Raw genomic sequence first — 17,865 nt, 5'->3', positions numbered from 1 at the left:
CACCAGAGGTGAGATCAGGTGCTTAGAAGGAGTAAGCATCCCCTGTCGACCGGTCATACCCGCCGTGAGCCCTATATTCTGATCAGGTAAACGGAGGTATCCGCAGTCAAAATCAGTGTGCCAAGAACGGCGTAACGATCGGTATGAAACAGGTCAGACAGCATTTGACCCCATGCGAGGTTGTATTGACGAGCGAGATCGTTATAACGACCATAGAATTTGCAAAATGCTGACGTCAATCGAGACTGCTGAAACCCTTGTACTATCTACTTGTTTGTCATTAGCTTATCTCGATTTAAAAACTGATCATACGCAGAACAAACTCTTGCATATCAAATCAGTTGGGATATATAAGCACCATATGCAGGTGATACTGGAATATTGCTAAATAAATATGGAAAGTTGACGATGGAGAAGGTGAAATAATCCCGTTTGTCATACAGTCGAGTTGTCAGTTTGCCTTTAATGTCTACTTTCAATAAATATCTAAGTATGAAGCAGGAGTGGACGACACTGTGGTGTCCTTTACTTCGAGCTCACAGGGATATATCAAATCGACATTTGAATGAAAGTTATTATTGTTAATAGACAAAACGTCATCGATATATCGAAATGTCGAATTGAAGGCCACAGCGACATATTTTTTCTTCTCACGTAGAAGTTTATGAATAAATTCTGTTTCATATGAATATAGAAACAGGTCAGCTAACAAAGGAGCACAATTCGTGCCCATGGGAATTCCAACATACTGTTAGAAAACTTGATCACCAAAGACCACGAAGATATTGTCAATGACGAACTCTAGCATATTTTTATTTCAACATCAGAATACTTGTGTTTGGAATCAGAGTGGTGTTTAACAAAGTAAGTTTTTGAATGATTGGTCACTAGATATGAATGTTTCTGTTTTCCATATTTGTTGAAGCTTTTTCTGTCTATGATTTCAAAAAGTATAGTCTTTAATTTATCATGAGGAATGCTCGTGTATAATGTTGAAAAGTCATAGGTTTTAATGTTATTGATTTGGGAAAAATTCTGCGATTACAAGTTTACTAAAAGTTCTTTAGAACTTTGTAGAATCCACATTTGATTAACACCACTTCTGGCATATGTAGTCGCTCAATAAGTTTGAAGTTTCTCCTTCACAGCTGTTGATATTTTCGTGAGGAGCAAAGATATGGGCTTGGTAGAGCACTTACTGGATCCAGCAATGTATCTTTGTTTGTAAAGGTTTTTATGCAGTTTAGGAATCCAGTATAGGTACGGTAACTCATATTCATTCGACCCGTTGACTGGGATATTAAATGCGTCTAAAACTGAAGCATGGTTTTGAAGAATTTCATCTTTTGAAAGGGCAGTTGGAGTATAAGTACGATTACCAAAAGTGGAATTAATGCTAAGCTCGTTGAAAATACAGTTATAATAATGAGCCTTACAAAGACAATGTTGCTACTAGCTTTGTGAGCTGGAACCACAACATATTCCTCATATAACCTATATAATTCTTTTATCACTTCTGGTTTACTAAACACAGAAGGATACATAGTACATATTTTTGTTTCCATATGTATAATGCGGGATTTTGATATTCCTCTTATGCTTTTAACCAATTCTGACAATGTATCAAGTTTTTGTTTTTCATATTTATCCCATAGTCTGGCATAATCTTCGACAGAACTCATAATAAAGATGAAGTTCTGCTGCCAATCAAAAGACCAAGGTTTTCTGTATTTAGGACTTTTTAGAATAAGTGATTTGAGGTCCTCATTTTCAACTACATTAACATCACCAGTAATGACATGTCCAGCTGGACTATAGTTGAAAGAAGATGAAGAACAAGAACACGTTGGTGGATTACGTATAAGATGGTCTCTATCGAGGCACTGCAAAGTTTGTTTATAATTAAAAAGTTTGGATGCAATAGTAGAAGCATAATTGTAGGTAATACAGGGTGTAGACTTGAACTTGATCTATATCCCGAGGAAGTTAGTGTCAGCACTGCAGCAGAAAGAACCTTCCGTGGTGCAAATTGACGCTGCATTTCTTGAATTTTATTTTGAAAGACGTTAAGAATGACGTCATAATGACGTGGCGTCACAAACGTTGCTGAATCCCGCACCATCGGACTTTGGTGGGACCATCGCATTTTGGCGTCCGTAACGTTAACAAACCATCGCACTTTGGCGCAGACCATCGTACTTTGGCGTGCCCATTGCGCTTTCGAGCGACCATTGCACTTTAAAGTCTTACAAATATATGCAGTATACATCATTCATGCTTTCTAAACACCGATCATAATTTTTGATACGCTTTCGAAGATCTTTTTTTCCAGAAAAAAAACGAGAAGTTGTGAAAAGGATCTTTGCATTTCAATTAGTTTTGGTTTTTGGTAAACTACTCCCGATCGTGGCAAACATTTTAGTAGCGACCACAGCGTATAGCTTGGTCTTATGGTTAAAGAGCACATTAGGCCAAATGATGTCTTTAAAACAACTTCGAAAATTTGATACAATTCAGTAAAACATTGATGCTATGAAACATTCAACACATTGATTTATTATACAAGACTTCAAAGAAAAGAGAATCGCATTGCATATATAACCGACAAAACAGGAGAAATAACTCTGCCTTCCGCTAAAACGAACCTCATTATCCAGAGCATGTATGCAAAATCAAAACCATGTAATTATTTTAAATTAGAATATGATTTTGACTACAGTTGGTTATGTGGTTGTATATTGTTTATCGTCCCGCTCTACAATTTGCACTCATACATTGTATGTAGACGTCACCATTGCCGCTGTTATAGAGCCAGACTTCCCCCTATAGTGAGACTTCCCCCCGGAAGTCTGGCTCTAGAGTGAGACTTCCCCCAGGGGGGAAGGCTCACTCTAGAGCAAAACTTCCCCCAGAGCCAGCCTTCTCCCTGGGAAGTCTGGCTCTAGAGTGAGTCTTCCCCCCTGCGGAAGTCTGGTTCTAAAGTGAGCCTTCCCCACGGTAGTCTGGCTCTAGTGTGAGCCTTCCCCCGGTAGTCTCACTCTAGAGTGAACCCTCAAGCAGACGTGATATAGAATAAACCTTACCCCCACGGGGAAGACTCACTCTATAGCCATAACACCCTCTTGAAGTCTCGCTCTAGAGGGACTTCCCCGCTTTCATCCCCTCCTATGCAAACTATGAAATAAATTTTAGTTTATCGGGCAGGGAATTACTTACCTATCTACCTCTCTACCTACCTACCTACCTATAACTATCTACCTACCTACTTTTAAAAAAAAAAGTTATTTTTTGTATTTTCAACACATTTATACATACAAACATTCAAACTGTAATCTACACTCGCTCATTCACACTTGCGATTACTCTGTGCACCTTCTGTATCAACAATAACAGTGAATTGTATATATGATATATACATGTATAATATATACATACACACATAAATATATATACACACACATATACATACATATATATACATACACATTCAAAGATAAATACAATTATTTTATTCTTCATATCATTGTAAAACTTATACGGTACCATGTATTATGATTTTCAACAAACTACTTGTCCATTATATTATCATACAATGCCCATTTACCAAGCATTTTGGATTTGCTATCAAATTCATTTTGACAATTTTTTTCTAAATTTCTATAGTATTTAAACAAATTAATTGCATCTGACAATTTGGGTTTTGAGTCCCGTGATCTGGAGTAATAAATGTGCTTTTTTGCTAACAAAAGAAGAAAATTTTCCAAACAACTTCCATCAATATTGCCTAGTAACACACTTCTTTGTGTGATTTTATAACATTTGACAAATGCATTGTACCATTTAGCAAAATCTCTCCAGAAGGCAGATATATACACCCAGTCATCAAAAATATGAGTGACTGTTTCTCTTTCACTTTTGCAAAATGAACACAAGTCATTATCTACAAGTTTAAGTTTGCAAAGGAAAGAGTTTGTAGCTACATGTATATACATGTAACACATAAGAATACGGTATTGAAAACAAATTAAGTTTGTTTCTTTTGTGCATAAAGATGCATTCATATAATGAAATTTTTTTCTGAAATAGTTTCACTGAGATAAGCTTCCCACTTCTCTCTTTTGAGTTGTGGGGCTATGAACTCCTTTTCCTTCAAAACTTGATATAAAAATTTAACATAAGAACTAGAGTTCATTTTTTGTACAATACACTGATTTGGACTCAACAATTCATGATGTACTTTGCATTGTTTTTAAAATCAGCAATTTGTCTTTTAATTTCAATCCCAAGGTGTAATAACTTGCATTATCAAAGAAGAAAAAGATAGACGCTATACAAAAAAAAATTGGCGACCAATATCATTATTAATGTTGATTACAAAATTGGTTTTAGTGCCATAGCAAATTGTTTAAAGAAAGTACTAACAAGTATCATAGGTGACTCTCAGAAGGGTTTTATAAAGGGACGGTTTATTGGTGAAAACACTCGTTTTTTTGTATGATTTGATTGACTATCTAAAAAAGGAAAATCAGCCAGGATTGTTATTATTATTAGATTTTGAAAAAGCGTTTGATTCATTGGAATGGGGTTTTATTGTAAAAGCACTCAGGTCCTTCAATTTTGGGGAATCTATTGTAAAATGGTTTCTTACTCTATACACCTCTAGTACCAGTTGTATAATTAACAGTGGAAACGTATATAAATTCTTCAGTCTTGAACGAGGCTGTAGACAAGGAGATTCATTGGCACCATATATCTTTATTATTACAGTAGAATTGTTGGCAAAGGCACTTAAAGAAAATCGAAATATTAAGGGTGTAACTGTGGCTGGAAAATAAAATAAATTAGACCAGTATGCAGAGGACTCTTTTTAACGTTAGATGGCAGTGAAAAATCACTTAGAGAATCTATGAGATTTGTTGATATGTTTAGAATGATTTCTGGACTACGTTTAAATACTTCAAAATCACAAGCAATTTGGTTTGGGAGCAAATCAGGTTCGGCGGAAACTTTGTGTAATGATCTGAAAATAAAATGGAGAAATAGCAATTTTAAGCTCCTCGAAATAGTATTTACAAAACATCTTGAAGACATGACTTTATGTAATTATCAATCTAAAATCAATGTCATCAAAAATTGCTAGGTTTGTGGACTAAACGAGATTTAACTCCAATAAGTAAAATCATAATTATCAAAACTATAGCACTCCTAAAGCTCATACACTTATTTTCAGCATTGCCTGACCCACCTAAACAAGTACTGGAAGAGTTGAATAAAATATTCTTTAAATTTATTTGGGTATACAAGGTAGAAAAGTTGAACAGAAATACAATTGTGGGTAATTATGATGAAGGGGGACTAAATATGGTACATTTGGCATCTTATATATCTTATATTAAGCTGCAATGGGTCAAAAGGTACCTTGCTGATAATGAGGGTATATGGCTACATGTGTTGCATAATATTTTAAATCTTAGAAATGTGGATTTCATTTTTCACCTATCCAAAGAAAAACTTAATGAATTTGTAAATCATATTGACAATGTGTTTTGGAAAGATGTGTTTAAAGCTCTATCAAGAGTTAAAGAAAGCTCTCTTTCTGTTACAGATTATTTGAATTTAGATATAAGAAATGTTTTTGATGTTAAATAATGGAATTTTAATACAAATTGGGTTGACAGAGACATTAAGACCTTGAATGACTTAGTTTTGCAGAATGAAACATTCAATACTTTACTGATGTAAAAGATTTGGTTGGTACAAAGAACTTTTTGAGCTATTATTGTCTTATTTCAAAAGTACCCTACCTACCAACTTACCTACCTCTCTACCTGAAGTTGTACACGTTTAAAAGCATAACCAATATTTGTACGCAGATGAGAAAAAACATAAATTCGAAATTTCCTCACTTCATTTTTCAAACTTCTAAAACTAACCACGGCATAGGTATTGTGTGGGTCAAAGTTCAAGGTCTATGGGTCAAACAAAATGGCTTATCAATTCCAATGTGTTTTATTCACCGTTTTCGTCTCTTGAATTTGATGAACGGCTTAAGCAAAATCATGTAATGCCCTGCTGAAAAAGGTCCTGGTATCTAAACAATCTCTATAAAGTGATAGTAGTTTACCAGGAATAAATGGAGGGGGAAGTCGTGCTATGGGGGGGGGGGGGGGGGGGAGTCTGACTCTACAACTAGTGATAGAGTAAGTCTTTCCACGGGGAAGTCTGGCTCTAGAGTGAGCCTTCCCCGGGGGTTCTCCTGCTCTAGAGTGAGCCTTCCCCCTGGGGGAAGGTTCACTCTAGAGCAGGAGAACCCCCGGGGAAGGCTCACTCTAGAGCCAGGCTTCCGAGAGGAAGTCTCATTATGGGGGAAGGCTCACTCTACAACACCGGTAAAGGACTCCCTGTACTCGGCGCTTACTGTCTTTGAGCAGGAATGCAGGAATGAATATTTATCTTGCCACAGAGCTTCGGGTCTCATTCCGAATTATCGCCCTATTTCTTCGCCTCTTATGACAAGTACGGGTTGAAGTTACACCATTGTACAGTACCCATATCACAATCCACGATACACGCAAAAAGTACTCGATATCGGCCACTGTACTGTGCAAGGTTCTTTTTTCATGAATATGGTTGATGTACGAGTACCTCTCAGGAGCGGATCTAACAATTGCGGTTAGGGGGCGCAACTTTAGGAGGCAGGGGGTCAGGACGACATATTTTATAGGGCTTTAAATATGTCTCCTATGTAGTCATTTTTACTGTTTTCTGTAATTTATAAGGTGAAATTAATAAAATGCTAAGGATTAATGGAAAAAAACCTCAAGTTCTATTAGTAAAAGTAATTCGATAAATCAAAAGATTTTGTCATTTATTTCTCCGAGAGTGGAAATAAACTAATGCTTCTTTTATCGTTTACATTTTTCTAAACAAGAGACCGATATTTATCTTAAATTTGAAAATGCTAAGGAGGGGCGCTGGCTGCGGCTCCCCATTAAATCCGTCACTGCATTTCCATTCCTAAAATGCGGTTGATGAGGGAGGATAGTTTCCTATTTCTTTCCTTATATCTATTTGTAGACTGTAGCGTGACAGTGTTTAACGAGTCAACGCTTTTTTAAGGACATATCTGAAAGACTAGCAATTCTCAGTTCTTAATGCCGAGTGGGAAAGGAACAACCACCACCTACGTTTAGGTCTTAAAATTTTGAATCTATATTTTTAAATTCCGTTTAGTAATGCTATGATTACGTTCGGGTATATGCGAGTATCATTGATGAGAGGTGAGGATAACGAACGGTTATCAATCTCATAACTTCTACAAGCAATACGAAATATATAGTTTGGCAAACACAGACCCCCGGACACACCAGAGGTGGGATCAGGTGCCTAGGAGGAGTAAGCATTCCCTGTCGACCGGTCACACCCGCCGTGAGCCCTATATCGTGATCTTTTGATCTGATGAAATATCCTTAAGGGTACATTGTATATCATTAAAGTTATAGCATACATTTTAGGATATATCATGACATTTATCTTATATATATTAAAAATGTTTTAATGTACAGTGTATTTTAGGGATATATTACATTCTGTTGCTATGAATAAATCAGCGAACCTGAGACAATTTTAATTTCAAATATATATACTTTAGGAACAACGCGACCACTACATCAATAACAGTTGAATAGAATATACGAGTATACGAAACATACGCAAGGTTAGATACTACGATAAATGACTTTTCTTTTAGTAAACTCATTATTTCATTAATTAGGGCTCAACATTGTAGTAACAGCGAATTAGCATGCACAACATCATATGATGTATCGTACCCCCACGAGGAGCAAACTACAGTATGATAATAACCAGAATGCTGTAACTGTTACCAATACCAACAATAACTAGTTCTAATTGTAACGGGGACCTCTCAATGGGTGGATCCAACACGTGTGGTTAGGGGGAGCAGCTTTATGAGGCAGGGGGTCTGGGCGACATATTTTATAGGGCTTAATACTTCTATGTAGTTATTATTACTACTTTCTAAGGTGAAAATAATACAATGTTAAGGGTTTTCGAGGGAAAAATTCAAGTTCTTCCAATAAAAGTAATTCGATAAATCAAAAGATTTTGTCGTCTATTTTTTCCGAGAGTGGAAACAAAATATTGCCTCTTTTATCGTTTACATTTTTTTTAAAACAAGAAACTACGGTTTACCTTAAATTTGAAAATTTTAAGGAGGGGCGCCGGATGCGGGGACTCCTCTTATATCCATCACTCCATTCCTACAAATGCGGTTGATGATGGGGGATAATTCCCTATATACAGGGTGATCCAAAACATATGTTACACTTTTAAACTGTTAAAAATTTTTAATACCTTAAGTTACAATTATGAAATTTACAACATATAACAAAAAGGATTTAAATTTTTTGTCAATGCATACATTTGTCACAGCTTCCTTGTTAATCACCAAAAACTTTCTTCGGAATAATATATGTCATTTTACAACATATGTTCCAAATGACGTCCCTTTGTCTTTAACATTATTTGAACACGATTTCTGAAGTTTTTTACCACAGCTTTACATGTATCAACAGAGATTGATCTTATTTCTCGTGTAATTGCTGTTTTTAAGTCTTTTGTTGTTTGTGGGGAAGGAGAGTACACTCTGTCTTTTAGATAACCCCACAAGAAGAAATCAAGGGGGTTCAGATCGGGGGAGTGCGGTGGCCAAACATTTGCGGTACGATAAGAAATGCATTGATCACCAAACGTGTTGTCAAGCCACTGAAGAACACAACCTGCAATGTGTGGCGTAGCACCGTCCTGTTGAAACCACACATTATCGAAATTTACAACTTTTCGTCTAAGAGCTGGTAGAAATTTTGATTTCATTAACTTTAAGTATCATTCAGAATTTACCGTCACTGCATCACCTTCGGTGTCTTCGAAGAAAAAAGGGCCAATTATTCCGCTTGAATTTAATGCAGCCCATACAGTAACTTTCTCACAGTGAAGAGGTTTTTCCACATAAAAATTGGGTTTCGCCGAACCCCAGAATCTAAAATTCTGTTTATTGACAACATTATTAAGATGGAAGTGGGCCTCATCGGAAAACCATATGGCATCTGTAAAATTTTCAGAGTCGGGTCTACTTAAAATCCAATGGGCAAACTCTAAACGACTTCTAATGTCTGTCTCTTTTAAATGCTGCATCACACTTATTTTGTATGGAATCAATTTTAAATCAAATTTGAGCATTCTATGAATACTAGATTTGCTAACGGTGCCATTCAGTTCATGCAATACCCGTCTAACTGATTTTTGTGGAGTTTCAGTAATAACTCTATCAATGGCATCAATGTTCTCTTTGGTACGGGCACTCCTTGGTCTCCCAATACCAGAATTGCGTCTTGTGTCATTTGTGGTGCCTTTAACTTCAAACTTCCTCACAAGTCTGTAAATTAGCATTCTGTTGAGCACTTTCATTCCATGATGTTGCTTTCTCATGGTTCTAATGACTAAAGTAGCAGATTTACACTCATAGTAAAGTTTGACAATTTCTGCCAGCTGTTCACATGAAGGTTCCATCTTGAAAATGGGATGACGTCATTATGACGTCATAATTAACTGACTATTTAACAGATTTTCCCTAAATTTTGTCAAATAAAATTTATATTAATAAACTAGATGTTGACAAAATATCTTTGTAATTGCTTTTGTTTTGATAAAGTTATAGATGATTAAAAGTGTAACGCATGTTTTGGGACACCCTGTATTTCCTTATATCCATTTCTAAATGTAGGCCGTAGTGTGACGGTTTTTCATTAGCTCAGTGTTTGCTTTTTAAGGTCGTATCTGAAAGACCCGTGATTCTCACTTCTAAATGCCGAGTGTTTGGGGAAGGACCAATCACCACCTACGTTTAGGCCTTAGAATTTTGAATCTATATTTTTACGTTGCGTTTAGTAATGCTGTGATATATTTTGAGGTATATACATGTACGAGTATTATTGATCTTATGAAATATCCTTAGGGATATAGCATTAAAGTTATAGGATATATTTTTGGATATAATTATCGTCAATGTTATGACATTTATTTTAGGATATATCAATAATGTTTTAATATATTTGAGGGATATTTTATATTCTATTGATATGAATAAATTGGCGAACCCGAGACAATTTTAATTTCAAATATATTTACTTTTGCAACAACACGACCACGACATCAATAACAGTTGAATAGAATATACGAGTATACGAAACATGCGTAAGGTTAGATACTATGAAAACTGATTTCTCCTTTATTAAACTCATTATTTCATTAATTAGGGATCAACATTGTAGTAACAGCGAATTAGCATGCAAAACATCATAAGATGTATCGTACCCCATCAGGAGCAAACTGCAGTATGAGAATAACCAGAACGCTGCAACTGTTACCAATACCAGTATACATGTACTATGTTATTAAATACAGGCAGACAAGCAGTATTCCAAGCCTTCGCTGTACATGGCATGGTGGCTTTCTATATTAGTTTAGTGACGTATAGACTAACAATCATATTTATATAAGATATAATGAGATATGATATTCAGAGAAAATCTAATTTCTAATCATGATCAATAACACATCTCCCTCATGCGTATCAATCGCTATTAAATGATTGTTAATTCACAGTACACGGCAAGACGTTCAGCACACCGTAGATAGGGGAGATAAACACACCTCACTCCTACTTCTATCAAATGATTCGTAAAATATTACCCCAGGCTATATTGTCCGTCCTGTAGTATATAGTTATGTAGTATATACTGAGGACACCTCCTAGATCCACCCACCACTTCGCTGTTTGTTTTCTATCGTCGGATATCGTACACTGTCCTCCAGAAGCAGATAAGTCTGATTTCTGTCCGTCCACTGCTAGATCCGCTCCCCATAGTTGATAACGATAGGGATACAGCTGCTGCGCAGGTTTTTCTAAAGCAATGTTGTCTGAAAAGAAGATCAATAGTTATAACAATACTAGAAATACTACAACTGATTCTATGAATGTATATAATTATATTCAATCACAAATATTTTAAATATTTGTTCTTTTATTTTTTAATTTATTTACGCGTAGGATATAAAAACCGCGTGGAGTGGGGTCTGTCAGCTAACATCCCAGATTGTACTCGTCAATGCTGGTACCCGACAGCCATGATTGTACCTGCACACTAATGTCAAAGTAGGAATGTCAGAGCAAGATTTTCCGAAACGTTCAACCTATAGTAAATATGTTAATTACGGATGGTTTTATGTGTTTTATGTTTGCATTCATTCAATGTATTGCGTACTTCGCAGTAAAATATTGGTAATGATTTGAAAATTTGCTTTATTTCATCAGTACTGGTTGTATTTGTCATTATGAGATATTCGGGTGTGATGAATCTTTTAAGAATACACGAATTAAAGAAAGATTTTAAAGATGATTGTTTTTCATTGAAAATTCTTGTTACCCAAGCAGCCTTGAGTGCTTTTAATTTACAATCAATATCAACAATACCTATTCCTTCTTCATCTTGTTTTCCAATTAAAGTATATCTTTTTATCCTTTCTCTTTTGCCCCATAGGAAATTGAAAATTGTTTTTTTTTATGGATTCTTTTCTTGTATATTGCAATATAGCTGCACTATAGTATAATTGTGTTAATGCTAAAGTATTTATTACGGTACATTTTCGATATACGGTTAATTTTCTTGTATTCCACATTGTCTTTTTTCTAGTTTATCAATTTTTTCCGTCCAGTTTTTATTGTAACATTGATTAGCATCATGACCTATATATATCCCTAAGCATTTAACAGGTGCATTGGTGATATTGATATCATATAATTTATCATATATGTTTTTCAAAGGACCTAATAGTATTCCTTCAGATTTATTTTTATTGAGTTGCATTCCTGATACCTGACCAAAGTGTTCAATTATTTTAATGACTTTTTCTATAGATCTGATATCCTGTAAAAAAGTGATGTGTCGTCTGCATGTTGAAGTATTTTTATTTCATTAGTCATAAGGTCATTACTAAAGCCTTAAACTTCAGGTGAATTGTGAATTTGTTCTAAAATTTTATAATCACAATTTGTAAGACTAATTGGTCTATAATTTCGAAGATAATTTTCCCTCCCTTTTTATGTATCCAAGAAATAATTGATAATTTTTGAGAAAAAGTCATTTCCTCTTTTTCAAATGTTGTAATTAGTGATTTATAAAAGTAATTTTTAATGTCATTCCAAAATATTTTATAGAATTCGATAGGTATTCCATCAGATCCGGGGGATTTGTTGTTTTTCATCTGTTTTATAGCTTGTGCACATTCGGAAACCGTTGGAAGTTTATCATATATATCTTTTTCTTGATTGGTTAGTTGAGGACATTCAGAATCCTCTAACTATTTTTTTATATTTTCATCTGGGACATGATTTGTTGAATACAAGTTTTCATAAAAATTGCAAAGTGAATTCATTATATCTTCAGTTTTATTTATCATTTTATTATCTTCTTTAATTTCGTGTATTGTATTGGCAGATTGTTTTTTTCTTTCTAGTCTTAAAAAGTAGGATGTGTTCCTTTCTCCATTTTCTATCCAATTTGCTTTTGATCTAATAAATGCACCTTTAGTTGTTTTCGAATAGATTTCCTCTAATTCGACTTCAAGAGATTTTTTTCTATTCATATCTATTAAATGATGCGGTGACAGTTCAATTTTTTCTATTTCCTTTTCTAACACTGTAATTCTTTGTTTTCTATTTAGGCTTTTTTGTTTTGAAAAATTTACCGAAAATTCTTTGATAATAGATTTCACCTTTTCCCATCTTGTTTGACTATCAATTATATTTTCTAAATCTTCTTGTTTATCTTTTAACAGTTGTTTTAACTCGGTACTGTTGTTTATATCTGTTAATAGCGAGGTATGTAATTTCCAAAAACCTTTACCCCTGTTTTCTTTATTCATTAAAAGGTTTAATCTAATTGATAAATGATCCGAGCTTCTATTACCTTGCGTATTTGGAGGTTTTCTAAGAAAGACATTTGACATATCTAACTCAAAATTTTCAGACATGAATATAAAGTCTATTCTACTTTTAGGTATTCCATTTCCGTCACACCACGTGAATCCTTCTCTTTCTTTATGTTTCATTTTCCATGTATCGACTAAGTTTAAATATAATAGCAGATCTTCTAAATGTTTTGAGCTTTTATCTTTATATGTTGATTGTGATTGATGTCTATCCTGTTTATTAAGAATCGTATTAAAATCTCCTGCAAGTATAGTATTGTTTTCATTCATTGCTAGCTTAAAAATCGACGTTTTAATTTTTTGAAAAATTCTATTCTACTTTTATCATCAGTGGGTGCATAAACATTTACGAGTGTGATAATTAGATCATTGACTTTAATATTAATCAAAAGTTTACGACCATCAACAGATCTGTGTATATTTATGATGTCAAAATTAAGCTTTTTATGAAAAAGAATGGATACTCCTCTGCTGTATGGATGTACCAAACCATCTTGAGTCATACTTAAAATTATTTTTTTTCGCAAAAATGTGTTTCTTGTAGAAAAATCACATCAATATTGTTATCATTAAACCATTGATATAATGTATTTCTTTTCTCATAACCATTTAAACCCCTTACATTCAGGGTAATACACTTCAAATGTTCCATAGCGAAAATAGCAGACAAAAAATCGTGTCAGGTATAAACAAACATGAGAGACTGTTATAATAATTATTTGACTGAAGCCGGGCGAGGTAACCCAGAGTTGGATTTGTTTTTCGATTTTTTCTTAACTTCTGTGGCTACCCGTCCAAGTATCTGTCCTAGTACATTCTTTCCAGGCCAGGTTGAGGTTTTTGTGTGCATGGATTGATCATAGTTGATGCCTGTAGCCCAAAAATCATTGTATGTGGTTTCTGCGAAAATGACATTTTTGGTAGAGTTTTCAAGAACATCTCGGAAATTCTCAACTTGTTCCGATTTATTCGAAATAATCTCCTCCATGATCTGAACCCGTAATGAAATCCAACTATCCGATGTAGTGACAAAGTTGCCAATTCTTTTGGCTTCGAGTGCCGACTTAGCTGCTCGGATTTTATCGGCAGCCATGAGATCGCCGGATCTTATAGCTTTTACACACTTTTACACGCTTTTACACGTTCTGCAGAATTGAATTTTTCACCAAATACAGATATTTCACATGGGTAGAAATTTGAAAGAGCATTTTGTTCGCCTTGGAATAGGATATAGTTATTGGGGCATTTTTTTAGCATGGGCAGAGCATTGTTCATCACCCGGGGGGTGCCCCGGTGGAAGGCAAACTTTGCATTTAGTTTCTTCCGTGCATTCATTGGTGGGGTGGTCAGAACTCCAGCAAATTCGGCATTTTCGTTTGGGGGGTTTTGGTTGACCGTAATGATAAATGCGGCACTGTATCCCTGCGCAGTAGCTCGTGTGGGGGAGAAATTTGTTATCTGGGAAGGGTTCTAAATAAATGTATCTGTTGCCATTTAACACACCAGTCATCTTTTTTGTCATCGGATTTCTTATGTTTTCATATTGTAGGTCACTTTTTGGGTTAGCACCAAGTTTTGTGAGCATCGCTAAAATTTCTTTGTCATCGACAGACAGGGGCACTCCAGACACAGCCACTTTAAGAACTCTATCTGCGGGTGATTTTGACCCAGTGACATAGGTATTTTGCTCGTATACATTGAAGTTTTGAGAGTTTGTTTACTTTCATCATTAGTCAGGTATATACGCCAAAGATCACGGTCAAGCTGGATGCAACGTACCGTGTCCCCGACTGAGTGAATGACACTTTGCATAAGTTCAAAGTCTGAAATTCGATTGTTTCTGTTCATTTGGATTTCGCTATTTTTTAAATAAACTGGCTTAGATAAGGTTTCCATATAGCAGAAAGACTTTTACCAATGTTTAACACAGAATAATTTCAGGTAAACATGGGTGAACACGTACTCACCACACAGCAGAACTGTTCACAAAAAGGATCTCCAAAGTTTTCACTATATCTAAAGTTGAATTCTGCACAAAATTAAATTCATATATCGGCGACAACGTCGCGAAATCAGATGGTGAATCTGGAGACCAACTGACTACGAAAACAGTCCAAATATTGTCAAAATTGACGGAGCAGAGTAGGTCACAGCTTACCTTAGCCCAGTCACGTGACTTTTTCCGGTTTTGATGAAGTTAATGAATTTGCCCGATTTAAAAACAATCTTCTTATATTATTTCAAATTTCCAATAATCTTGTATCAAAAAACAAAACAAAAACAATACCATTGGTTGTATCTTTAAGGATTTGATGAAAGGTTTAAAATAGCTTTGTAACCCAGCGTTGACAGAGGTATTAGCGGGAAACTACATATATAATGAGTTTTTCACCCAACCCAACTTCCTAAAAAGGAAAAGAAAGAAGTAAGAAACGAACAAAACAATCGATCCGATCCATTGACGGACCACTGGTATTTGTTAATACTTGTAATTGCGTGCTGTGAGTAATTTGGAAGTTTTGTTCAAATAAATACCGACTGTCACTGTGTCATGTATCGTTATCTTTCTTTCAAAAATTAGAAAGTTAGATATTAAATCTGGAACACTTTCCTTAAAAAAATAAATAACCCTGTAGATCGACATACACGTACACAATGTTTAAAGTTTGTCGTCTACAAAATCATATGACTTCGCTGCATTTGTCATTTACATATGTATACTCATCCATTTTCACTAGATTAATATCAGCTTTGTCTGATCGCGAAATTTTATGAAGACAGAAAATATCGGCATCTTTTTGCACCTTGATGACAGTTTCTTTTTTAAATGTGTCAACTGTCCTTTGAAACGAGGCCATTTCAAGGTTTATCTACCCAGACCGCCATTCTTTTCTGAAGACAGATTGAAGCATGATATGGAGAATACTTATTGTTAAATATTACCTGATGAATATTCCTAATTAAAACGTGGCAACACTGGTTAGTGCATTTTTTCACCGAATGTGTTTAATTGTTTTTAAATTCAGTGGTATTTAATGCTCACAATGCTTTTTATATGAAGTTTCGAATTATATAGAATGCGCTAATACATGTAGTTGAATGTATACACGCTATATTAATTAGTTTTGTGCCACAGAAAATTTTGATTTGTTTAGAGTAATCGAATAATATATCAATTGTGCATTGTTATCCATTAATGCATGTATAAATAATGACAAAATCTACCTGCTTTGTTATATTTTGTTAAGAAAACTATGATTTATATTTCGAATTTCCCGATCCGTTTTCCGTTCCGCGTTTTGTTTTTGCTTCTATTTTCATCGAACCGAGTATCCTACCTGTGATTTGTATGAAATAGACTACTGAAGAGAGATTAATATCATCGTCTGTGGACTGTACATGAAATGAATTTACTTCTGTTGATATGCCACATTATTATACACCATACATGTATTGACTGTATCACCGATTGTTAAGCCGTTCTTGGCACAGTGATTTTGACTGCCGATAACTCCGTTTACCTGATCAGGATATGGGGCTCGCGGCGGGTGTGACCGGTCAACAGGGGATGCTTACTCCTCCTAGGCACCTGATCCCACCTCTGGTGTGTCAAGGGGTCCGTGTTTGCCCAACTATCTATTTTGTATTGCTTGTAGGAGTTATAAGATTGATCACTGTTCGTTATCTTCACCTTGCATCAATAAGAAAATGAAAGGCGTGTGGACGTTGGTGTGTATCAAACTTTCGTACAAAGTGTGTTCTGGTATAGCAATTTTACTGGCATCATACTATAATACTAAGCAAACATATTTATACCCTAACTCTGAATTCAGAGATCACGTTATGTGATTTTCAAATTTGATACAGTTAATCTTCAAAACCAATATAAAATTTAGATATTTTTTCTTTGTTGTACTAAATTGAGAAGAATGAAGTTTATATTAAGAACTATCGTCTTGGGTTACACAGATAGCCAATTTGCGGGAAATAATCGGCATGTCTAAAACAAAATTTACGGTGATTGGAAGGGAGATTTTCATAGTGAAACGTATTGAATTGGACACGCTTAATTACATTGAATCCCGATAAAGCTATGTAATTTTTATTGTGCCAAGTATTACTTAAATTCAAAGATGAAAATGGAAGGGTGATAGGCATCGTCGGAAACCCACGGTTGGTCGCTCTAAGATTACCTACCGTGGGTCACAAGGCCAATATTTTCGCATAACTATTAAAATGCGTGATCTCACGTGACCTATCGAGTACCAATTGGAATCGACGTAAATATTCTCGGTACTCAATGTGTCAGCTGTAATGGCGGCGTCCATAAACGTGTGTGGGTTTTGTTGTGGCACTGTCAAAGATATGAGATGAAAGCTCAAGATTTGGCACCCCAAATGGCTGATTATTTTAACTAATACTTCACTTTCACATCTGCCCCCTCCTTTTCGGAAATCCTGGATCCGCCTCTTGTATGTTTATTATCATCACTGCTTCATGACTCGTGAATAAAATCAGTCATGCATGATATAATTTAAAAATTAGATGCAAATATCATTTAAGATATGGTTTTACAATCCCGTTCACATCTCATTTGTAATAAGCGTGAGACATCAATTGTATTTACACGAGAGATTTAGAACGAAGGTCAGAATTACTGACTCAAATTGTGCCGACAAGACAAACAGAACAAATTACGGCAGTACTTAATACGAAAGTAAGTTTTACATACTTATAGAAACCGATGAAATACCAAGTCTGTTAAAAACACACATTGCTCCCGTATGATAGAAC

General features: G+C 35.1%; 1 protein-coding gene across 1 annotated transcript in view; it reads right to left on the bottom strand.

Moving 5' to 3' along the window:
* LOC125662368 (cell death abnormality protein 1-like) overlaps positions 1-17,865 on the bottom strand; it is a 32,294-nt gene that overhangs the window by 11,087 nt on the left and 3,342 nt on the right. Inside the window, exon 2 of the mRNA XM_056147246.1 lies at positions 10,774-11,001. Within this exon, the coding sequence (XP_056003221.1) occupies positions 10,774-11,001 (228 nt within the window). The remainder of the gene's footprint in view (positions 1-10,773; positions 11,002-17,865) is intronic.

This window comes from Ostrea edulis, chromosome 8 (assembly GCF_947568905.1).
Source record: "Ostrea edulis chromosome 8, xbOstEdul1.1, whole genome shotgun sequence".
Taxonomy (NCBI): domain Eukaryota; kingdom Metazoa; phylum Mollusca; class Bivalvia; order Ostreida; family Ostreidae; genus Ostrea; species Ostrea edulis.
The sequence above is the reverse complement of the archived record's forward strand: the minus strand, read 5'-3'. Positions and strand labels throughout refer to the sequence as shown.